At 33.5% G+C, this 25,773-nt stretch overlaps 3 protein-coding genes across 3 annotated transcripts in view; all 3 read left to right on the top strand.

The window, feature by feature from the left end:
• The first annotated feature begins 1,245 nt into the window (after positions 1–1,245).
• LOC120346904 (alpha-(1,6)-fucosyltransferase-like) lies at positions 1,246–14,201 on the top strand. The gene is made up of 11 exons (XM_078117940.1): positions 1,246–1,383; positions 1,997–2,080; positions 2,488–2,634; positions 3,192–3,276; positions 4,838–4,965; positions 5,266–5,374; positions 9,774–9,990; positions 10,319–10,544; positions 10,850–11,014; positions 11,259–11,391; positions 12,894–14,201. The coding sequence occupies exons 1-11, from the start codon at positions 1,286–1,288 to the stop codon at positions 13,215–13,217; spliced, it is 1,716 nt and encodes a 571-aa protein (XP_077974066.1). The 5' UTR covers positions 1,246–1,285; the 3' UTR covers positions 13,218–14,201.
• Positions 14,202–20,347: 6,146 nt separating this feature from the next.
• LOC144429907 (alpha-(1,6)-fucosyltransferase-like) overlaps positions 20,348–25,773 on the top strand; it is a 67,229-nt gene continuing 61,803 nt past the window's right edge. The window contains exon 1 of the mRNA XM_078118142.1: positions 20,348–20,361. The gene's annotated coding sequence lies outside the window, so the exon portion shown is untranslated. The remainder of the gene's footprint in view (positions 20,362–25,773) is intronic.
• LOC144429764 (uncharacterized) lies at positions 21,167–24,042 on the top strand. Its single transcript, XM_078117963.1, has 5 exons — positions 21,167–21,273; positions 21,692–21,773; positions 22,481–22,608; positions 22,800–22,908; positions 23,856–24,042. The coding sequence occupies exons 1-5, from the start codon at positions 21,167–21,169 to the stop codon at positions 23,895–23,897; spliced, it is 468 nt and encodes a 155-aa protein (XP_077974089.1). The 3' UTR covers positions 23,898–24,042.

Here is a 25,773-nt window from a genome sequence, read left to right as displayed (position 1 = left end):
GTGGCGGCTGTAGTGTAGTCGAAGGGATCGCTTCATGACACGCGACGTCATCTCAGCCAAAACTGAGAGCCGCTGGAGTAGAACTACTGTGACTTTTCTCAGTATAGATAGAAATAGCAATAACTTTGAGATATGGACTTGCCTCAATGAGCACATTGTGCCCATGCTGGCCAGCACTGTGTATTTTCTCAGTATAGCACATTGTACACATCGAGGCAAGTCTATATATCAATGTTATTTCTATTTCCTATATATACACTCGCTTTTAGATTCATCTTATTTAATTTATTTTTTCAATATTATAGTATTCATACTCATCCTAGAGCTGATGTTAGTTTTCAATGTTAAAATGATAGATTATCGTATGTTTATGTACTGGATAATGTTAACAAGTTGAAACCAAATAAATTAATGTTTCGTTAAATGAGATTGTTCCAAAAATATGCATTTAATCTCAACACGGTTTTTGTGTTTATAAAGTGACGTCCAAGATCAATTTTTTTGAAAAGTCTCCAAGCTGGGTCTTCATCTCTCAGATAAAGAGTAATATTGTAAATAAATAATGCAAGTTTAAATTATGAGGAATGTTCGTTTAATTTGATCGATGGTTGAATTTCCAAAGAAGACATATTTGGTTCAAAATTACCGATTGATATTAGATATCGAAAACGTGGTAGCTTATGTTGTTTTTTACTTTATGGTTTGAAGTGTTCATTCCTCCGATATTTCTTGTTTTTGAGTATTCGGTAGATATACCATATCTGCAAATATTGTTTTACTAATTCACTTTGTAAGCATAACCTATTTTTTTGTTGAAAGTCATGTACCAAAAAATCATCTTAATTTGTTTTTTAGAGGGGAAAAATTGGAAGGAAATGTTGAGTTTGAGGTGTATGTAAGAATTACAGTCACGAGCAGTATAGATACAATTTGATGCATTATCCATTTGGGTATTCCGACTGAAAGCTTATACCTATGTGAGAAATCTGGGTGTTATAGGAAGCACAAGGTCACTCGTAAAGAATGTAATTGTTGACATTGTTGAATAAAATATGAAATAGAGAGCTGACTAAAACTAAAAAGAGGGGATTACCAAATTGACAAGAATTAAAACTATTATACTAAAATCAATTCATATTTTTCCATTTATAAACTTTGAATTTGTGGGTCTCATTTGCGCACTACAGTTTTATTATTGAAGGATTGACTAACGTTAAATTGGTTCTGATATCTTTAACATGAATTTAGAACAATTATAAGATCTAAATAGAGTTAATTGATTGAAATGGTCTCCACCTTCATCTCCAGGGGAAAAGCAGTTTTCTTTGTTGTTTTTTCTACGCTATTGATAACAGTATATGTTACAAAATTCTCGGGAAACAGGTAAATTCGTGACAAATATTTTACTGATTTTTTATTGATAATTTTACTAACAGCGACAGAAAGTCGTTATAGCTAAACCCATACTATTCAAATATTGTATTGCGATTGTCTAATTCCGGGGAAAACAATTTAGTAATAATCGCATCAATACATTTTTCAGGCCTACCAATAAGGCCTAATCCAGGTGTATACAACCATTTTCCTATAGCCGGCCGCATGAATACCAATTATAAATTTGAATGGCGGATTGTTTTAATCTACAGCTGGGGGCAAGTCAAGGGGGTTGTAAATTACATGCCATGTACTTTTGCTCTGTTAATTATGTTATAAGATCTGATTTGTCTTCGTAATTTTGTCCGCAGATTTATTCTTGTACGCCGCAGGCTGTGTCCCCTGGCCTAGACCACTACCTGATGACATTCGCAATATCTTATAGTCCATCTTTTCTACTTCCTCATTTGTTAGCACTATTTGTCTGTACCATCATTATTAATTGAGTGAAATATCAAATGCTTAATTTATAAAGCGAGAAATAAAACACAATGACACTGTACAAGTTTTGCAACTTCCAAAGATATTAATATTTCTGAAATATGAAACATTTCATTTTAAGAGTGAACTACACGGACAAGCTGCGGGATATTGTACCTTCTTTAAAATCTCTAACGCTGACGAATGAGCGGTCTAATAGCGAAAGGTACGTTTTCAATAAATATCCGTCGTGTACGATTTCATTCTCCCCATGTTCATCACGTCTCATTAAGCAAAAGTTTTGGAATCAAATGCCATCATCATGTATTATCATCATTTGTTGGTAATGATTTGTTACAAATTGTCAAGCATTGTACATTGTTGTCGAGCATTTTGTCTGATTTTATATAGATCATAATTTTGAAAGTGTTCAAACTGGCTTAAAATATCGGCACATAGTTTCAAAAAAACGTTTCAAATTTAGAAACAACTATTTATACTTTTACTATTAATAGTTTGATAATTCCATGATTTTTCTAATGCCTTGATCAGAATGACTAGTTTAATTTCGGCCCTTCCATTACGCGATGCATGTTTAGAAAATCTTTTTTTTTCCCGAAAACGCAAATCAAGAATCAAAATTCTAAATTGGAAGATGAATACTGTACAAATCATGCGAAAAAATTTCAAAGAGTTCTGGAAATCAATTTCTTCTATCATATTAAAAAACGCGACAGAAGAAAGAAAAAAATATGCATCGGCACTTCAGGACGGTTTCAAGTAAGATTTTTCATCAAACTATGTTCGTCCTCACTTCATATGATAATCTATTACGATAATACAGTCACCCGATTCAACTTGATTCAATTCACATGCTGAACAACATTCAATAAAGCACTTGTTTATTCAGATCATGCGATGATCTGACATGTTTTTTCGCATATTTCATACGTAAGTTTCACACATTTTGGGTCTGCTAACGCACGCTGCAATTGTTCCTGCGTTTGAAATTATTTCACCTCTCTTTATCAACAGGATCACATCACTAATTTGATGCTGGTCAAAACTACTAATCTAAAATGCGATGAGTTCAGAAAATCCCGAAACACGCTTTTTAACCACACTAAAGTTGATGATAATAAATGAAGCACAACCGGTGTTAGCAAAACGATGTAATTTGCCTCATCGTTTTGCTAACACCGGTTGTGCTTCATTTGTTATCAACATGAGTTTACCTGATGGCAATCATGCACACACTAAAGTTAAGTGTGCAAATAAACTAAGTTAAAGAACAAATAAAACTCTTTTTTCATTTTGTTAGTCCATATTTTTAACAGTGTTTTGGACAATCGATATGAAGAAATTGGAAACTTTTTTGACGATAAAATTGAAATGAAGAGCGACGACTACTTCGATGGAACTGTGAGTCTCTTAATTTTACTTAGATATGCAGTATGTATATAGCTAAACTCTACATAGTTGTTTGTTGAGCAGAGTGATCAAGAATTGAATTTTGTTACAAATTTTTTTTTCAAATTATACTAAAAATACAAAGGATTCTTGAAAATTAGTAATTCTACACTTTTCTATCGACTTGATATTGAATTACTGAAAACATAATCGCGGTACTATTAATTAATCAAATTGAAAAGAATGAGTGGCAATCAATCACTGGCACGATGATTTTAATTGATTAATTTCCATTACACATTAAATTTATTCACTTGAAATTGCTATTGTTTGTCCAGACATCACGTTGTAAGATCTTGAAGAAATTTGTTCAATATTCCAAATTCTTTATCTTGTCTCAGTCTTGCCAAGGCGTGGTTTCATTGGTTCAACATGTTGGTAGCATTGATTTTACAAGAATACACTGAGATTAACGATGTTTCACTATATAATACGCGTGTTGAGCAATAAAACGCACTTATACAACACACCTATAAATATGTTAACTATTTGTAACTTGTACTTGACTATTCGATCCCAAGTTTACACACAATCCCACCGCCGCCTTCTGCAAATAGATTTTAAGCATCAATAATTTAAAAAATCGTAAATGGGTAAATGTGATAGATAGAAAACTCAATTGTTTGAACGAAATAGCAAGTTTTGGTGAAATTTTCTCAGAATAGGTAAAATTCACAACGATTAGAGTCTATAACTGGTCCAGCCAACTAACTCGAGCGTGAGGTCTCCGCGGTGACAAGTAGGCTACAATAGATCACCTTAACTATTTATTGACATTTGAACAATATTCAGTACATACCTTGTTTTTTCCAAAATAGGACCTAGCCTGAATTTTAAAAATGATTTTATTATAAGCCTTCCCCTTAATTAAAATAAGACCTAATCAAAAGCGCGAAATATTGTTTGACCTAGTCGATAGCAAGAAATCTCTCTTACACGTTTTAAATGCTTAATCTAAAACGTGTGAGAGAGGAAACGTGTTATTCATAAGTAAATGAATATCGGTTTTCATATTTTGTATATTCGAAAACCTCGTAATTCTCTTCTTTAAATTTTTGTTTTTGATAAATGAAAATAAAATACATCACCTGAAAATAAGACCCACCAAATATTACCAATTACAGCTGAAATTAATGACAGCAGCTGACTAAAAATATGACCGGTTTGACAGAAATTTCAAAATGGATTCTAGCTCCCGAGACTAGGTTAAATAACAATTTGACAACGACTCAGAATCAAAAAGAACAAATTTGGAACATAATTGCAAAATATTTGCTGTTTTGACTCACTGGCTCTCGGTTTGAGAACTTTCTAATTTAAATACATAGAACTTCAACCACGACTCCCAGCTCTGCAATAAACAAAATTACAAACTCCGACTTAGCGTCTTCGTGTAATTTGTCTATGATTTAATTAGCATATATATTACTTTTACAGTATCTTGTCCGGCTATTTTCCTTGCGACTTAGAGAATATTGTTTCACTGATTCCATTAAATCTTTTTTTTTTTCAGTTCACGGAATTCTACATTCTTTCAAACATCCTTTCTGATCTGAAATATTACTGGTTGCATATATCATCGGTAATTAAAATATTAGGTCTTCCAAGCGACATCCACAAATTTGTGAACAATGGATATATGTGAGTTACTTATTATTGTGTAATTGCTAAAGTCATAGCACCTAAATGGCATTCAAGCATTGAACAAAATTTTATTTTATTAAATCAACACGAGGGAAACAGAAAACGAGACTATTGATTTAAATTAGTTAATCTGTTATAAATTTCAGCTTGCCCTGTTGAGATTAGATAAAATATTCATCTAGAATTGAGTGAATAAGTGCTTGGTCGTGTTGATAAAATGAAAATGACTCGTATTATAAGGTAGATTAAAAATCAAAATTTGAAAACGATTTTTATAAAAAATATTTTTTTATCAAGAAAATCAAAGAAAGAACTTAAAAATGTAATTGAAGAATCTGAAACGATCGCCCGTAAAAATATGGATAACTTACAGATGTACGTCCAAGAAAAAATAGCCAAACTGCAGGTAATTGAATAGTTAACAATAAGAATTCCTTTTCGTAAAATAATTGAATTATCGATAGTTATTTTCATAAATACTTCAGACAAGATAACCTAAATTTCTGCCATCATCGCATATAAGTGCCGATATTCTAACAGATCACAAAGTGAGTACAAATTGACCAAATAGTCTCCACGAAAAAGATATATATAGTTTAAAAACATATTTTTCTAAACAAGAATTTAACAAAACGATTCATACGTTTGATTCGTTGCAAAAATTCGTGATGTTGTTCGTGTCATGGATAAATGCAAAACTGGATTAGCATCCCTTCTAGTTAACATATTTCTTACCTAAATCAGTTTAGTGTCGCAAAAAGAAGACAGTGTAAGTTGGCAGAGATTAGACTAGACTTGGCTCAGTTCTGTCAGAATTCCTCAATTAAAAACTTAATTCATTCAGTTTATTTTAATTCAGTAATTTCATAGTTGGATGAAAATTGAAAAAGTCAATTTGAAAGTTTAATAGATATATAATTTATTGGAAGTCATTCATTCATTTTTCCATCATTAATGAAAATACGTCGTAAATTGCATATACAGGGTAAAATAGAATAAAACATTCCAGGGTGAGGAAAGACGCGAAAAACCAATACTAGTTATTGAGCAGCGAGCGGCACTTCGAATACTCACCAAACAACGCCAGAAACTTGAATACTATAGTATTTACTCTAATGGGAGAACTCAAATGTTACATCTAAATAAATCAAGAACAAATCACTGAGGTAAACCTGGAGACATCAAACTTTTCACAAACTTTTCATTCACTCTTCACTCGTCCCTCGCCCCCGGGCTCCGCGGGAGAAACCTAGGTGCTCCGCGTGCTATTCTATTACTTTTCAAAATACTGACTTTGCTAATTTTGAAATTGTTCAAAGAAGCAATAACAGCTTTAATAAAATTTGACAACAGTATAGCCTCGAAATATGGCAAAGAAGCGGAATTCAGAAATGACATTATTGGACACGAAGTGGACATAACGATCGTTTCAATATTATGTTGGTCTTGTTGTTGTTGTTGTTGTTGTTGTTGTTCTTTGACACTTTTTGGATATCTAGTGGAAAATCTAAAAAACCGCTTTTCTCTTTCATTACTGGACCGATTGCTTCGAAATTTTTACTGGTTAAAGATGAAATCTTTCTCCAGAAGGGTATCACTTTTATTTATTTCAAATATTTTTGTTAGCTTTGTGAGATTCGTTTTTGTTTGCTATGACGTCATTAAACAATCTGCGGACATCGGACGCCATTTTGTGTCCTACTGTACTGCTTCGCTTGATGTGAATATATTTGTAGACTGTGATCTGACGGTACGGTAAACCGTACTGTACTGCGAACAGACGTGTCCATATATTTGGGCGTAGCTCTCTTGTTTATAAGAATGAGCGCAGCCAGGATTCTTAAGAGGGAGAGGGGCTCAAAATTGGAATCGGAAATTTTTGCTCAACATTCTGCGCGATTGAAAAAAAAAATTTCAGTGGATAACGAAATTTCTGTTGCGTAAAATATTCAATCCATGACCATTGCGAGCAACATTTAAATTGTCTTTTCATAATATTTTAATTTGGCTCATCGTTACTCACGTTTGATTCGAGATTACTATTATGATTACTAAAATAAAAGATTACTATTCTAAAATAATATAAAATACGTGATAAACTGCCAACAATAAATAAATTGGAATCGTAATTTTGCGATCTTGGGATTTGTCAAACTTGATTTGTTCTTTCGCACTCGAGATTATTTTTAGGCAAGATATCGGCGTTACAAAAAAACCTAGGTTGACGTTAAAACTCAAAAAGTACAATTTACAATCTATGACCGATGCGGGCATATTCAAAATGACCCGTTCATTGGGTTAATTGTGTTCAATGTAATAAATCATTACTTCTCAAATTACCACGGCAATCCGCGGACATGAAACGAGAAACAAAGTTAAGTGAACGAAGTTCTTGTGGACTACCGTGTATCCTGAACAACGCTGTTATCATAAGGTATTAGAAACAAAATCATAATGCCCACAAAAGAACATACCTACTAGCGGTGCCAGTAGTTTGATAAGATATTTGTGCCCTTCCCGATTAATTCACAATCGTAATCATAGCTGATTGCGTGGCAGTGTGGTAGATTTAGCCAATTTGACAAATTTGAGCCGTTCTTGCAACACTAACTCCGACCGCGCAGGTCTGCCACTCAAATTCTTCGCAAGATATCACCGTTTAAAAAATCACAAGGTCTGGGCAAAATACGAACGATTGAAATTTATGTTATTGCATGCGGCTCCGTCGGTAGTCTCAGAATGGATAAAAGTTACATCACGCGCATAATTGACTGTGTTTCGATTTCAGTTACTACGATGAATAACCAAAGAAAATCTAACCTAACACCAAATTTTGGGATTTGCATTGTCTAAAAAAGCTTCAATCTGTCGTGAGTCTGTTGAAACAAAACTTAGTATTATCCTCCGTTTTGAGTTTTAGTTTTAGTCATTCATAATGCCGCTTTTCAATCAATAAATAAAATAAAAGAGAATAAAATTCGACGTAAAGATGTTAAGGTTTAAAAAAAAAACCGCCACGCTGACGAAAACAATCGGCGATTGTAACAAAATGCAATCGCGCACGTCAAGTCTTTTAAAATTATCAAAAGAGACAAGATTCAACCCTTAATTTATTAATACGTTTTTCAAGTGTCAAATTTACAGCCTTTATATATATAATTTATCTGTGAAATTTAGATTTATTTATGGCTTGTATTAACCCCATTAAAGAAAAGTTTAGCTTTTAAATTCGTAAATACGCAGAAGAAAAAAAAGTGTCGCGACGCCCTAGCATAATTGAAGCGACGCACTAGGGCCTATATTTATGCTTATATCACTCTCCTTTTCAAATACTCATGCCAGTTTAACGCTCAAGTTGAATACTCACTTTACCGTTGTCGATATTGTAAATCCAAATTATAGAAGAAGACAGCGATTCTCAAGTATATGGACACAAAGACCAAAACAAAGTATTACGGGTATGCAATCTGTGATATAGTTTGCTAACGGTACCGCAGTCTTAACGACTTCGCCTGACCACCAGGCAGCAGCAAACGTGGAACCGCCAATAGGTCCACGTTTTAATTTCGATTACGTTATCGCACACAAAAAAAAAACAATCTCATGGATGTTTCCCCGAGCATCGATTTCCTTCTTTATGTCTGCAACAATGACCAATCAGCAATAAAGTAACGATGACGGAACATTTGGAATTTGTGCAGACGCTCAGACACCTTTTTCGCTTACACAGATATCCAAGCATGGTTGTGAACATTGCCTCGTTCTCGGCGTTCAAATAACTTGGTTGTCATTATTTCTTCCGGGTACTTTTAGTTCAGTTGCAATAATCAAAGATTGATTCCGCAAACCTTGAGATGGACTAGCTTAAAATTAGCCATCAGTACCTGCGCAGTTAGTCGCACGTGGATAAATGCTTTTAATAAAAAGGATAGTTTTGAACATGTGGGCCATTTTGTATGCATCAAATACCCATGGCACTCTCAAAATAAACGTAAAAATTTTGCAATTGTGAAGTATAGAGAGAAGAGCCCAATTTGTGAAATAAATAAAAATAATAGCTCGTTACGCAATCTGCAACTACTAGGAATAATAAAGCTATGAACCTTTCCCCGACCTTTGACCTCCTAAGAATTCTTCCTATACCTAACCATTACAAAACTTTCGGGACTATTCTAAGAGTGCTTTTGTGAGTTGGCGCCTGTGAAATGGGGCATGTGTTTAAACCATCATTATGATTTATCGCATAAAAAAATCTGTTTTTTAAAAGTACCAATAAAGAATTTAGCCTAGTCTATCACAGTTATTTCTACACTAATATTATATTACTGCACCTAAATTGAATCTCCCAGTAAGACAGAGTGATCATTCAATTATCTGATTAATGTTTAAGTTTCCGAAACACAACTGAAAACTAGTTCAAAAACCCCAAAACGAGGTAATGTTTACGACCACGCTTGAAAATCTGTCTGAGTGAGAAAAGTGTCTGAGCGGATGCGAAAAGAGAGCATTGTTACGTCACTTTTTGCATCTTGCTGATTGGCCATTGTCACGAAGTAAACAAAGAAGTCGGTGCTCGGGCGAAGGTTCATTGCTCTAGTCTAGTAGTTAATAAGAAAAGAGGTTTTGTCACAAGATAAAGTAGGAAAAAATACAAACAAGATGAACAACATAACAAAACGATCCATATGTACACTTCGTGACCAACAAAGATTTTCATGTTAGCAGAAGCCCTATTTTATAATTGTTCACTGCGTAGGACTATTGTCGATTAATACTGAAAATATATGTTTGTTTTCTTTGTTTAGAATCCTAATAATTGCAACAGTGCATCAGTTCATGTATGTAATATGGTAAATCAAGCTGGTTTTGGCAGTGAGTTGCACACCATACTCAAATGTTTTTTACCTGCTTTTAAACAACAAAGAACTATGATTCATCATATGAAAGGGTGGAAATATGATCCTGAAGGATGGAGTCATCTCTTTGCCCCGCTCAGTGATTGTGACGAAACACAATATACAGGTATAACAAACAGCCTATATAAATATTGTGAAGTTATATTATTAAGTTTTGTAAATACAACGTGTAATACGTAAAGCAAATTTAAGATATTCACGAAAAATCCAGTTCGAGAAATCATGGTAAATCTATTCCTGTTACAGTTAAGTTATGTATGTCTAAAGAATTTTGACGTGATACCAAAGAAATATATATGTTACGGTTAGTGCTGTGCAACAAGACAATTGAATAATTGAATCATCATAAAAATAGTTAGAATTTTTCTATACAGACAGCTATCTTTTCGTGAACTTTATACCTTGATTTATTTTAATTTTCGATTTGTTCCCAGGACAGAGTAACTCACAAATAGTGAATGGTAATGCCGTTTATCCAACTGGATACGACTTTATATCAATTCCATCGGAAATATCTCAAGATATTATTCAAAATAATGCGGATCCATTTGCCTGGTGGATTGCTCAATTCATTGGATATGCGATGAGAATGAGGCCTGAATTTGTGAATCAACTTAACAGAACCGCCCAGAAAATAAAATTCACTAATCCCATAGCCGGGTATGGAGGATCATGAATTCTTCACCAATATCAATCATTTACCTTACCCGCATAAGCATATGTCATATGAATTTTGCTGACACTACATTAATCATTTGAAATTTGTGTGTATATATTTGAGCATTGCTCTCTTGTAGCTCTCACATTTATAATAAAGTTAACTAACAGCATAAAAACACTAATTATCCAGCCTAAAACACTAAAATATAGTATAAAACTTAATAAATGTCATTCTTTCATCGATATTGATAAAAAAAAGAAAACCACCAAACTGCTTGCTTATTTCAATCATTTTTCCTGTCAAGAATGCATATTCGTCGTGGGGACAAACTGATTAGAGAAGCAAAAAAACACGAAGTTGAAGAATATATGTTTTTTATTGAAAATTGGTTCGACGAACAAAATATAGAACAAAGAACTGTATATGTGACAACCGATGATGACAAAGTTTATCAGGAATTAACAACGAAGTAAGAAATGTCTTTCGTGTAAAATTATCGTTCTAGCAGAGGATGTATTCACTGTGTAGGGTAGTTAAGTTTTTAAAACAAATTGATGTATGTCAAACAACGACTCTGTTTGTGCAAAGGATAACAAAAAATAAACTCATAATTTCAATCTATTCTACCGGGCGTTCTCCAGTCGCCCAATCTTAAAATCGTCTCCGTTGGAACCAAATCATGACATATCATTAATTTTTGTTCTGTTATCAAGATATCCCTCGTACAATTTCCTCACAACTCCAACCGATACTATGCAAAGAGGACTCAATGCTCTTCATGGAATAGTCACCGATGTATATCTACTTTCTCTATGTGATTTTGTGGCATGTACGGGGTCTTCCAATGTAAGTAGCTGAAAAATATTTTTTCTAAGCAAAGAAGAAATATACAGATTTTTTTATGAAAACAAATGCATTTGTGGGGACAATGATTTAAAATGCGCATTACGTGTCATGTACTGCCTGTTTATTCTATTATAAAAACTTCCTTACTTACCATCATCAAGAATCCAGAGACTTAACACCTAATACCCGATTATGAACCCGGCATCATGAATATGTGGGAGATCGATTTGTATCATTCAAACCTTGACGAAAAGGACTTTTTAAAAACTGAAAATAAAGGTCAAATGAAACTATATATGAGAAAGATGGAATATACAATATAAACAAAACATACCAGGACTATACCATAAAAGAATATTTCCGGAAATATTACCAAATTACTTGAAAGAAATAAAAGAATCAAGAATACAAACAAGAAATATTTTTAGACTTCAAACAAGACATGGTATGCTAAATAAACACCTTTCAAAATTCAATCAATATGTAAATAAGACATGCAACCAAGGAAACAGGGAATTAGAAGACACTGAACATTTTTTTATACACTGTCTAAAATACAAACAATAATGAACCAGTATTCGAAATCTTTGCAGGAGACAAAATGTATCATTTACATGTGAAAACATTGTTTAGCAATGCCATAAATTGGTTCGCTATTCAAACTGGAAGAAAACTTTGACCACCTCACCAAATTACTATACTTACCAGTCTGACAATCCTGAAAACAATCAAAACAAAACTGACAGCACAACTCAGCTGTTGACAAGCCGGTTCAGGCCATGACGACAAAAAATAGCTGTAGCGAATTAGTAAAATAACGAAGTTGAGTGTGTGTAATTTTACTGCAATGGACTTTTCCCCGAGCATCGACTTCCTTGTATACTTCGTGACATTGGTCGATCAGCAAGATGCAAAAAGTGACGTAACAATGCCCCCTTTTCGCATCCAATCTGACAGATTTTCAAGCGTGGTCGTAAACATCACCTCGTTTTCGCGTTTTAGAACTCTATTTGTTAGTTTTCAGTTGTGTTTCGGAAACTCAAATAAAAATCAGATAATTCAATGATCACTTTGTGTTCCTAGAAGTTTTAATTTAATTGCAGTAATAAAAATTTGTGTAGAAATAACTGTGATAGACTAAGCCAAAATTCTTTACCGGTATAATACTTTCGAAAAACAGATTGTTGTATAAGATGAAGCCTAATGGCGATTTAAAACACATACCCCATTTTACAGGCGCCAACTCGCAAAAGCACTTTTGAAAAAGCCCCGAAAATTTTGAAAGAAGTTTTCGGGGGTCAAAGGTCGGGGAAAGTCCATAGATGGCATAGAATAGTGTGAAGTGTTTTTGTTTTTTTACCACATTTGAGTGACATATTTTGTATTGTTCAGTACGAAATGCTATTTTGCGAAGTGCTTTTTAATAAAAAATAAAAAAAATACCCGATCGGACATCACGGTATATTCTAATGAAATAAATCTTATTTCTGCCAATTTTGCAGATTTGCCGTCTCGTCTACGAACTATTAACATTCAATCATCACGACGCATCTACCAGATGGCAATCAGTAGACGATATGTATTACTTTCATGAAGCAGTATTTCCTTACGTTGCGATATCTGACCATTCAGCGAGAACACAAAGGAAAGAGATTGGTGTTCGGGAAGGTGAAATATTGAAAGTGAACAAAATTGATGGTTGGCCGATAGATGGGTTCATAAATATCGAGAATACCAACAATCAAGAGAAAGGAAAAGTTCCATTGTATAAAATGCGATCGAAGCCATCAGTTGATAGTTTTCCGATCCTGCATAGACCTTCATAAAATACTGTCGCAAAATTGTCAACGTAAAGTTAGCCCAGCTGGCAAAAGTTAAATCAAAATTAACATATTTAACAAGAGAGCTATGCTCAAATATATGAACACGTAGCACCCAGTGGCAATCATTTTGATGACGTCATAGCGAGAAAAAAAAGTAATAGCCTTCTGGAAAATTTTTTTATCTTTAACCACTGAAAATATCAAAGCAATTGGTCCAGTATTCGAAGAGAAAAGCGATTTTTTAAAAATGGAGACGGAGACAAATAACAATACTAATAACAAAAAAATTTTGAAGCGATCGTTATGGCCACTAAACGTGTCCAATAATACATATCTTAATAATCTATTCTAATCATAATTCAAATATATTTTTCTTTGTATCTGAGAAGTAAGTCATTTAAAGCTTTTTATTATGATTGGAACAAAAATACATTTTCATGCATAAACCTTCCTTAAAAAAAGTTCTTGCAATAGTGTGCAACGATCCATAGAATCTCGATTAGGAAGAATTTTGCTTTTAGCTTGGACATGTTCTTTCATGTAAAAACTTAACCGGTATATAAATATAAAACAACATTTAATATTGAAATAATTTCAATTTCGAAAACAAGGTATATTGAGACTTTGCCAGCGTTGCTACGAATGATCTTCATCTAGATAAATCTATTTATTCTTTCTAATTCATCAAATCTATTCAATTTCGTGCAACACATGACAACAAACCTAGTATTTTTACTGATTTGGAAAAATAAATTTTGTAAATATCTCATAATTCAGTTAAATAAAAACGCTGTTTTTGATTGAAATATTAATAACACTGTAGCACTTTTTGTTCACAGCTTTTTATCTAGATTTTGTGTTAGCTTTTGTCATGTACAATGAGAAAATTAGCTTATTCCTTTTCAAATTTTGATTTTGTGAAGATGGGAGGGAATTTCCACAACATTAGGTTTTTGTGATATAAAACTGCGTAAAACTTTCAGTATAACATAGTCTGGTGCTATTCAAGTGTTTTTGATATTCCTGAGATGAGTTCCTTGTATTTTTCGTAAGAAATCCAAAATAAATTAATACAAATTCATTTTAAATAAATCTTTATTGAATAAAAGACTTGAATTGAATCAAAATAGAATTTTTTTCTAAATTTCCAACTATAGTACAAGTCGAAGCACGAGTAGCCATGCCTCCATTTCTGTTCACCCATCGCTCACTCATTGTATTGTCATAAGTGAGAACGTTCACAATCCAATAATGTCGCTATGGTGTGTCAAAAAAGCAAATTTTACATGCAACATTGACATAAATATTCGACCGGCAACTTGTAATGGCCCCACCTGTGCCGCCGAAAAATTGAATTTTTTTTATTCCTTTGTGCATGGGTCCTTGGTCACAGTGGAATTCATCAGATTTGCCAGGGTCCCCAAGCATCGAAAATGTCATTGAGAGGGACTTTATTTTCCAGAAAGAATAATCTTTGCTTCTGTCATATCCTCTTTCGAATGCTGTTTGGGGTTTTAGGTGTCTTGAATGACTGGCGTGTTTCAATAAGAGCTCTACACAAATACTACACAACACAAATATTCCCAATTTCGGCTACATCTTTAAGCTAAATTGTTGTAATAGCAAATATTTTTAGTTTAATTGGAGATCTTGGACTTTATTTTCCAGAAAGAATAATCTTTGCTTCTGTCATATCCTCTTTCGAATGCTGTTTGAGGTTTTAGGTGTCTTGAATGACTGGCGTGTTTTAATGAGAGCTCTACACAAATACTACACAAACACAAATATTCCCCATTTCGGCTACATCTTTAAGCTAAATTGTTGAAATAGCAAATATTTTTAGTTTAATTGGAGATCTGGAGGGTCTACAAAATGATTTTACAAAACCTTCATGCGAATGTTACATTTAAAATTTGCCCTTTTAACACACTATCGTGGCATAATCGGTTGTAAACGTCCGTTACTCATGATAGTACAATGAGTGATCGATGTTGACAACATGTAGGGGCCCATTTGTGAAATCGGGAAACACATCTTTATTTTGATCTCACAACTCATTTGAAACGCCAAATGAACGCAGAGTTTTGCCAAGAAAAATAACAAAGCGATACTTAGATATATATAGAAACACGAAAGCCAAAATGAAGTAGTACGGGTATACAATCTGTCACAGCAGACTACTGGCACCGCAGCCTTCAAGGCTTCGTTCTACCACCAAATCACGAACGCGGAACGGTCACGAGGTGCGCTCTTTTTTATTTTCATGACGTCATCGGACACGAAAAAAAAGAATCCATTGGAGCCAAAAGCAATTTTCAAATTAAAAAAGTAATAGCCTTTCGAGCGCAAAATACAATCTTCAACCATTGAAAAGCAATTGGTCCAGCAGTTAATGAGAAAATCGATTTTTTTTATAACAACAACACAAGACTAAGAATACAAAATGAAAAAACGAAACAGGTTGTCTACTCCATGGCAAATAACTTTCAAGTTACAAAGCAAGCAACATTACTAATGTTTGGTTTTGCTGTGACCCAACGAAAAACAAAACATTGAGAGCATAAATCTTTACCATGATCGTGGGCCCAATAATGGAAGTTAACAACGAGCTTTTTTATTAGCATGGAAGCAGGTAAACTTAGTGGTCATGTGGCCGTTGTAATAAAGTATATTAATTCGAAAAAGTTAATATATATGCTGAAAAATACAGTAGAAAGTACCTAATATTTGAAATGTTTGTTTTTTGAAATGTTTGTAATTTTCAAATGGTTAGAATATAGATAATCTACGGCCTACGATGCAAAAGAAAACATATCCCCAGAGACGTTTGAAGAGTGAATGAAAAATTATTAAAGTAACAGAGATTCATATTCTGCTTGCATATTTTTATATAATAAAATTCCCATACACAGCTTATACTAAGTCACAATATTTTCAATAGCTGCATAGTTTTCTATCAGCAGGAATTTGTGGTTTCTTCAGCGAACAATCTTCGTAATTATTGAAATTGGCACCAAAAACATACACAGACAATAGACAGTCAGTAATATTGGAGAAGCGTTGTGACATTGGGTCTACAATATATAATAGTAAATATTTTGCAGAATCGATTAGCAATTCCGCTTTCCTTCAAAGCTCTTTTACGAGCACTTCTACAGATCCCGGACAATCAGTGACATAACTCAAAGTTATGGATCTATACTGTTGTATTTGACATTTTTTCAATAATCCACCATTTTGCATCATTCTTCTCAAATTTCTGAACACTATAATATTGGTGTTGTCAGGCGTCTACATTCCATTTTTTCTAGGATTTAGTTTAAGTATTGCTTTTATTTAATCATCCGATTTTTTGAGTGCATCTTTCTTCATAATCCAAAATATATCTGTGATACAAAAATATTTTTTCCAAATCTGCGTCAACTAAAAATAACTTTTCAATTCGCGAGAGACCAGTTTTAAGTGGACAATTCAAGCATGAAATTTTATTATAATCTCGAACATAGTCAATATTACATTTCGCATGGTTTGAAGATTTTCTAAAGCGAAGAACTTTATGTGGGGTGTCACTGGGATTGAATATTTTCAATTTGAGGAAAGGATTATAATGACATCCATAATTGTCACCGCAGAAGTCTATTCTACTGAAACGTGTGTTTGCATTATTGGAGCAAGTAAATCAAAGTCTTAGTATTATTCAGATAATTGTTTGATTAGTAGTAAGAGTACTTATGAACAAAAACGAGAAAAGTATTACCTATAATTTAAAAACCAGGAAGCATATTTAAGGAAATAGAATTTGGACTCGCATTTTTAGACTTATGAAACAGAAATAGGAATAGGAAGAAATGGGTTCAGCAGTTGTCTCATGAAAAAACAATGCTATGGTAATTCTCGTATTTTCAATATCGTCGGGGTTAGTAAATTTAAAAGATAGAGGTCTCAAGAAGTCTCAAATTATCGTTAAATAATTTTAGACAAGCACCGGGCAAAATTTTAATAAGTTTTTTACAGGATTTCAATATACAGTGTATATATACATCGCGGAATTCATGCCGTTTACAAGCTATTCAAATTTAACTAACAATGACTTTCCGATTTGGCGGCCTCGCCCATCCTCTGAATTTTTTTCTTTTTGGTATTGAAGTCGTGAATGTTACAGAAGACGCTGAACCTTGTGGCCAATTAGTCCATAACAGGGGTGGCCAACACGTCGATCATCATTAGTGCGAATTAACCAAATACCTGTAATTTAAAAATCAGGAAGCAATATAAAGGAATCTCGAAAATAAAATGGGATTCGCATTTGGATTTTTAGACTCGATAAACAGAAACAAGAATATGAAAAAATGGGTTCAGTAGTTGTTTCACAAAATAAAACGATGCTATGATTATTCTCGCCTTCTCAATATCAGTGGATGTGTTAAATTAAAAAGATATGAGAATCAAGAAGTCTTAAATTATTGGAAAATAATATTAGAATAAACACCGAGCTAAATTCTAATAAGTGCTTTACAAGATTTAGAAGATTTTATTATACCGCATATACATTGCAAAACTCATGCCAGTTACAAGCTATTCAACTCAATAACTCAAAGAGATTTTGTCGCTGTGCTTACAACTTTTTGTGAGCGTTTCACGGGATGTGCAAGGCGTGACCTGGTTTTCTTATTTAAACGGGTAACATTAACAGCGGTCTCGTTGTCACGCCGAGATCTCTTGAACAATGCCCGATTTTCCGATTTGACCGTCTCGCGCATCCTCTAAATTTTTATTTTTGGTACTGAAGTCATGGATGTTACAGAAGACGCTGTGTTCGTGGCCAATTAGTCTATGACACGACCAAGCCGCGTATAACATTTGCTGACCGATTACCCTGTGTTGTTCATCAGTCGCTATTGTGAAGTGACAAATCTGAACTCAAATATATACAATGAAATTGTGGTTTATGTTTCATTCATTTGTGTATTATAAATCATGCTTTTATTTAAAATGCATGAATAACTTTGAAACATATTTATCTGAACAGGTTAATACTTTCAAATCGTTCAAAATTAACTCTCAAGTAACTCAACTATATAATATTTATTGAAATTTAGAGCAAAATAAATTAGTATATTATAGCTTGAACTTATAAATGATATCTGAAGTTATGATACAATCTTGAACAAAGTGTGACTGCCAAATATTTAGGCTGGGTGCTAACGTGACTGTACAGAACTTGCTTGATCAAACTATCTGGCCGTCTTATAGAAATTACACCAGTCCCTTAATTTTACACTATTTAGCTCCTTTTATATATATACATATATAAATTAGGACAGACTGTATTCTTTCAAACTGTTAGCCTTGATTACTTCAAAACCTTTATGTTCATTCTGTTTGATAATCTACAAATCCTGTACGGGGAAATGAGACTCTGCTTTTAGCAAACTTATTAATTGGACCAATTAATTATTATTAACCAAATTGGACCTCCTGAAGTATGCGCACCAAGATGGCGCACAACATGAACTCAGGTTGTGAACCAGGTTAGGGTTCAGGTTGTGCGACATCTTGGTGCGCATACTTCAGGAGTACCTAAAAACTAAAATTTGTAGAAATTTGTAATAATTACGGATTAAAGCCATTTTCTAGTCATAGCTCTATTACAAAAAAGTAAAGATGTAGACGCGTATAGCCTGGTGCACCAGAAAATAGACTGTTGCGACAAAAGACTTAAGACCAGGTATTCCACATACCGTCCTTATTTCTAAGGGTTGTTCTTATTTTTGGCTTGATTATGGCTTGCATCCTTATTTTTGGCTTGCGTGTCCTTATTTTGTCTTATTTGGACTTCATAAAGGAAGCCTTGTGTTGTTTGTCTTATCACCAAAACTGTATTGTGGCATCATAAAAGCACCACAATCTTATTTGGAACACAAAGTAGCAAGGCACAGATAGGCATAAAGCGCTGTTAGTGTAACGATCATTAAGTTTTATCATGTTAGTGATTATTTTGGCCTAAATTTAAAAATGAGAAAACTAAAGAGTGTTTTTCGTGATGAGTATGGAAAATAATTTAAAGTTAAACGAAGCTTTGAGGTTGAGTGCACTGCACACTGTGACGTCTGTAATTGTGACATTAACCTGCAGGCATAGGAAAGCAAGCTATTTCTGCTCACAATGCAATAATTTCTCCTGTCGTCTTTATTTTGGGTTCCAGATCGATGGAATCCCTGCTTATGACGCTATATGAGGGAATTATTGCATTTTTATGATACTGCTGGGCCTAAAAATGTAAGTTTCAGAATATCGAATCGATTCGAATCAACATCAATTCGAAGCAATTTAAAAAAAAACGGCTTGATTCTATTTACAAAAATGACAACTTGGATAACACGTGGCAATTTCACGATGCAGCGACGAGTCTCATCATTGATCAAAAGCATTTATTTCCCTCACGTTTACAGCGTTCCCAAGTCGTAACACACCGGGTATTTCATATGGGTCACAGCTTTGGAGGAATCAATAATTTCTTTCAATTTTTTTTTATACAATTGAAAACGTTGGGAAGTTTTTCAAATATGACCTTGCATAATCGTTTCTTTCAATTACCTATGTAATATCATTATAATATTTACATTATTCCTCATTTAATACATAGGTCTGAGATTCTTCCCTCGTTATTATTTGCTTTCTTTAAAATCACGGCGCAAACGGTACTAACGCATGTTTCACTGGTGTTGATCATTTGGTCAAATTTTAAAAGAAACGATCACTATACATCCGGTATAATTTGCAAACATAAATTTATGTAATAAGTAAATATAACTGAGTGAATCTATTAACTTGATTCATTCTTCGAATTCATTATTGGTATTTTATCACACTTTATTCTATAGTTCTTCAAAATTTAAAGAAAGTTAACTATAATGTAATGTTATACTAAATAGAATCAGATTTGAAAACATTTGACCGGCTAACTAGCGCTCATTCTTTTTTGTGCCTTTTACAGAATTTAATGTTAATTAAATGATTTGATAGATTTGACACAAGATTATTTTAATATGGTATCTGGATTCAACTTTAAAGGAAGAGCAGTTTTTCTTTTGCTTGTTTCTATCTTATTATTTACAGTATATGTTACAAAATTCTCGAGAAACAGGTAAATTTATAAGATAAATACAAATTTCTATTTCAATCGACATAAAATGACTAAACTGTTAGATATATTCATTGTTTTAGAACTTCCAAACACATAAATTTTTAAAATATGCAACATGCTATTTTTAATTTTAAGCGTCAACTATGTGGACAAGTTACAGAATTTTGTCGGTTTTCTGGAATTTCGAACACTGAAAAATGAGAAGTTAAACACCCAGAGGTAAGTTTTCCATTTGTGCTCGTCCTATAAAATCCAATTTTCAGTATGTTCATCATATCACAATAAGAACAAAAAAATTTAAATATAAAATGGCATGATCGAGTAACAATCATGATTCAAATGAATAGTATTGCATATATATTTCCAATTATATTGTTTGTCTCTAAAACTTACCAGAAAGTGCACTCAATACCACCAAATGATGGATATGGCACTGTACTTTGTACTGCATATTGATATAAAAAATGTTGGGGGAAAACAGGTGGCAATGGGACCAATTGTACAGCATTTCTAACTGTAAAACTTATATATAGATTGTAATTTTACAGGTTTTTGAACTGAACATAATTTTCAAAAAACGTTTTAGAAATGTGTTTTATTACATTTGGTGTTTATTGTTTAATACATCCATATACTTTCCATAAATAGTTTAATAATTTCATATTTTTTCAATGCGATGATCATAATAATGAGTTCTATTTTGCCTCCTTTTCAATATCCATTGTTTTAAAAATTCATTTATTTTTTATTACAATAAAAAATAAGCAATAGCATTCGAAATATAAAAAAGAATGCCGTGCAAATCATGCGAACACATTTTAACGAATATTGGAAATCAATTTCTTCTATCATATTCAAAAATGCGACAGAAGATGGAATAAAAGATGCATCGGCACTTCAGGATGGTTTCAAGTACGATTTCACATTAAACAACATTAATCGCGCGTCGCCTTTAATTGTGTGATAATCCTTTATTTTTTCGAAATTGTTTCACTGATGATCTTTTGTTCGATTCAACTATACTCAAATATTCAAATTGGTTCAAACACCTGTGAACGGGTTGTTTATATTCAGGTGAATGATTTGGCTTGTTTTTACATAAACCTCACAACAAAATTTCACACATTGCGGCTTTGTCAACATACGCCATAAATGTACATTAGTTTGAAATTATGCAACCTCGATATATCCGTTGTATCACATCACTAAGTTGATGCTTGTCAATACTATTTAAAATGCGAAATACCAGAAAGAAAATTCACAACCATACAAACATTTAAACTAAAAACTAAATTTGAAATAAAGCTATCAATATTCTACATTTTAACAGTGTTTTGGACATTCGATATGAAGAAATTGGAAACTTTTTTGACAATAAAGTTACAACAAATTTCAACTATTCCAGTAGAATTGTGAGTGTCATGATTGTAGTTTATATGCAATATTATATTTTTGTGTATTGATCCAAATGACCCAGAATTGAAATGGATTGCCAAAACATGATTGCTAGTAAGAAAAAGAATAATGGCAATCAACCACTGACTACCCCAGTGCTATCAAGCTATGTTTTACCATAGTATGCGCAGTCCAGCAATGAAACGCACATATGCACACAACTATGAACATGTGGGATACTCCTTGTACTTACCTACGTTTACGGTTTATGGAACCAATGACAATAAACAACGTCATTGATGGAACTGACAAGAGTGTATTGGTTGCCTTCGCATTGAGCGTGACAAATAATGGCACGACATAACTACTCGACGACACCTGCGAATGATTCCGCACGTTAATAAAAGTCTTCTCGATAGAATTCAGGAATGAATTTTAGACACAGTTGCACCTTTGCTGTTTCGACTCACCAGCTTCTTATTTTAGAAATATGTGGTTCCTGTCAAAATTCCTACACAAAATTCCAAAAATGAATCCGGCACTGGTATAAGCGAATATGCAAACTTTGAATTAATAACTCTGTCCACGAACAAATTGTACAGTTACCAGCTTCGTGATTTGTCTATATATAATTTTGAATATCGTCAATTCAAAATCGTCATTATCTTTGTAAGTTAGAGAACATCGTTTCGTTGTACCTAATAAATCCTAATTTTATTCACAGTCAACTGAGTTCTACATTTTTTCAAATCTCCTTTTTGATCTGAAGTATTACTGGTTGAATATAACATCGGCTATTAAAAGATTAGGTCTTTCTAGCGACATGCAAGAATTTGTGAACGAGGGATACATGTGAGTTTATTATCAACATATAGGAAATTTGCTTAGGTTTTTCCACACAATTAGGATTCAAGTGATGAATAAGATCTCATTTTATTATCTCAACAGGAGGATAATAGAAACTTTGATTGCTAACAGTTTAATAGTGTCGATTAAATAGAATAATTGAAAACAATTTTCATGATATAACTTATTTTACCAAGGAAATTGAAGAAAGAGCTTAAAAACTTGATTGAAGATTCTGAAATGATTGCCCATGAAAAAATGGATAAGTTACGAATGTACGTCCAAAAAAGAATAAACGAACTGCAGGTAATTAAATAATTAGTTCGCATTATAACAGAAGTTTTCTCGTCATTGTGACCTCTTTAAGCCTTGCAGATTTTTCTGTCAGAACAATGGATTACTTTCTGCCAGAACAATGGATTACTTCTAAAATAGATTAGCGCTCAAGATACTTTCGTTAGGACAGGGTCACGAATATGTACAGTCTAAAATTTCGGTGCTCCCGAAGTATGCGAACCAAGATGGCGGACATCGGAACGTAACATGAGTAACAGGTTAGGGTTAGGCGATAATTTTTTTACAATTTTCCCTATTTTAGTCCTATTATCAGTTCGAAGACTAGCCAAGAGTCTCCCGTAGTATTTATACCTAAAATTATGGCCTAACCCTAACCTAGTACACATATTACATTCCGATGTCCGCCATCTTGGTTCGCATACTTCGAGAGTCCCAAAATTTCATTATAGTTTTCTCACTATAAGATGACTTTGTCTCAATAATTGAACCAACTAGATTATCAATCGGAGAGTTACAAGCAACTATTGGTACCTATATATATATACTTAGTAGTGAGAACAACTGTGATTATCACTCAGCTCTTTATACCTCAGAAGTATCTCTTAACCAATACCAGAACATGACCAGCTAACGTAATTGGCGACACTACAATAATACACAAGGATGGCTCGTTTTATTCCGTTGGTAATGTAATATTCATCCCAAAATTGTTGCGGTTCCAAAGTCTGAACGCTACGTGTACCAACCATCAAGTTGAGCCTCAAAATTGGGCTAATTTTTAGGCTTCCCTCCCCACAGAGATCAATATTAAATTATAATTATCCCTAATCTATCATGCTGTGGACGCTGGTATATTCTGTGTAATTTTCCCCTTTTTCAAATACTCATGTTAATGTTTACAGCGTAAGATTATTTTCGATTAAAAATGCATATATAAGTGTTTTTTTTTTCTTTAGAATCCTAACGATTGCAACAGTGCATCAGTTTATGTATGGTAAAACAAGCTGATTTTGGCAGTGAGTTGCACACCATACTCAAATGTTTTTTACCTGCTTTTAAACAACAAAGAACAATGATTCATCATATGAAAGGGTGGAAATATGATCCTGAAGGATGGAGTCATCTCTTAGCCCCCTCTCAGTGATTGTGACGAAACACAATATACAAGTATTACACACGTATACAAGTATTTAGCATTATATCAATACCTGTAATATTACGTATGACCGAGGAAGTCTGACGAAACATTATAGAAATATATGGTTCGGCTAGTGTAGCGCATACACTTAAAACGCATTCGCTGCGTGTCATGTTTTTAAACGGCAATGTTTTTAAAACAGTTACAGCCACAAAAAAAAACGAAATATGAAAGTTGTTTAGTTTTTTCAGAGCTATGTAATGATCGGATTATTTGTTTTCTATGAGGTTTGATTAAAAGATAAATGTGTTTTATTTTCCCTAAAAAACTGGTACGAACAATAAAGCGATTGATAGTGCCGTTTTATGAAAAACAATAAATTAGTTATGACAGTTGGGTAACCAAGATATCTAATCTAATGCAAAAAAAATCGCATGATGTTTGCATTAGAATTTTTTGAGCAACGAAGCGGTAAAGTTGGCAAAATTTGCTCCTTTTTTTGCCTGTATCTGACTCACCTATATTACGTCACGATGATAATTGTACGTTGTAACTGCGTAACTACAACGTGTCGCCGATACCGTGGCCTCCAGCTGTGCGTCGCGGTCAACGTCATTGGATGTGGCGCCCGTACTTATCATATCGCTTATGCAATTATTGCTTATAAAATGTATGAATATGAAATTTGGCAGGCTTGTCCATGGGAAACGTCCCATTAGGGACATTCATAACCTTTGTCCTGTTGCGACTCGATGCAAAAAGAGGTGATGACTGCGATTTCTTGCTTTGAACGCTGATGCGACCCTGTCTGACTTGCAATGTTTTCCTAAGGTAATCATTCTTGTAATATTAATAAGTAATCATTCTTGTTGTAAGTGCCATCCCCAGCTAAGATCGCAATGGAATTTATTCAACTTGTGTATTTTTAATATTTGTAAGAGCTTCTTTGACATCACAAACTCCTTGCCCAAACAATTCCAGTAGAAACACGGCAAGGAAATGCTAGTTCAGAAGTCAGTAATTGTGAACTTGGTATACCACACAGTAGTCTGTTTAAACCCCTTTAGTGTCCTCGTAGTGTTTTTTAAGATATTCTTTAGTAGTTGGCTTGGTATTTCAATCAATGTACAGCAACTTTGGCGGTACTTGAATGTTTGTGAGCACAGTTTTTTATCTAGGTATAATAATAATAAATAATGATCTTTATTTTGATTTCCCCCAAAAAACATACACATAACAAATAATGAACACATAAAACAAACACACAGAATAATGGGAAATCGGGAAAACAGGCAAAACCAAGAGTAGGGTTTAAAACACGTATAAATACATGTGCCTGTTCACCCATGATATTACACTCACAAACATATTACAAAAAAAAGATAAAAACACGAACGTATTATCGTTCCAGCGTTCGGGCGTCTGACTTGTGTTACAAAACAAAATGCAGGTGCGGTATGTTCTAATTTAAAACTGTTTACGTCGAAACGGTCATGATCGGGCTGTGTTTATTAAATTGGCGTAAACAAGTGCGAACTAGTGAGTTAGATAAAAGCAGTGTCAGTGTCACTTTTTCCTTAGTTCTTTGCGAAGCAAGTATGTAAAATTGGAATCTTGGGTAGCCCATACAGCAATGCCAAAGTAGTCTTTATTATCCGAATCCTCTGTTTTCGTTGTCCATCATTTAGAATGTTGATTGTTTCTAATTTTTGTATTCCATTTGTTTCCACTAACCA

This window comes from Styela clava, chromosome 11 (assembly GCF_964204865.1).
Source record: "Styela clava chromosome 11, kaStyClav1.hap1.2, whole genome shotgun sequence".
In the NCBI taxonomy this organism is placed as follows: Eukaryota; Metazoa; Chordata; class Ascidiacea; order Stolidobranchia; family Styelidae; genus Styela; species Styela clava.
This window is presented reverse-complemented; position numbering and strand designations above follow the sequence as displayed.

Coding starts and splice junctions, on each gene's coding strand:
- LOC120346904 (XM_078117940.1), top strand. CDS start 1,286: ATGGTCTCCACCTTCATCTCCAGGGGAAAAGCAGTTTTCTTTGTTGTT. Junction 3,277..4,837: donor ACGACTACTTCGATGGAACT/GTGAGTCTCTTA, acceptor TTTTTTTTTCAG/TTCACGGAATTCTACATTCT. Junction 4,966..5,265: donor TTTGTGAACAATGGATATAT/GTGAGTTACTTA, acceptor TTTTTTATCAAG/AAAATCAAAGAAAGAACTTA.
- LOC144429764 (XM_078117963.1), top strand. CDS start 21,167: ATGCGAACACATTTTAACGAATATTGGAAATCAATTTCTTCTATCATA. Junction 21,774..22,480: donor TCAACTATTCCAGTAGAATT/GTGAGTGTCATG, acceptor TTTTATTCACAG/TCAACTGAGTTCTACATTTT. Junction 22,609..22,799: donor TTTGTGAACGAGGGATACAT/GTGAGTTTATTA, acceptor TATTTTACCAAG/GAAATTGAAGAAAGAGCTTA.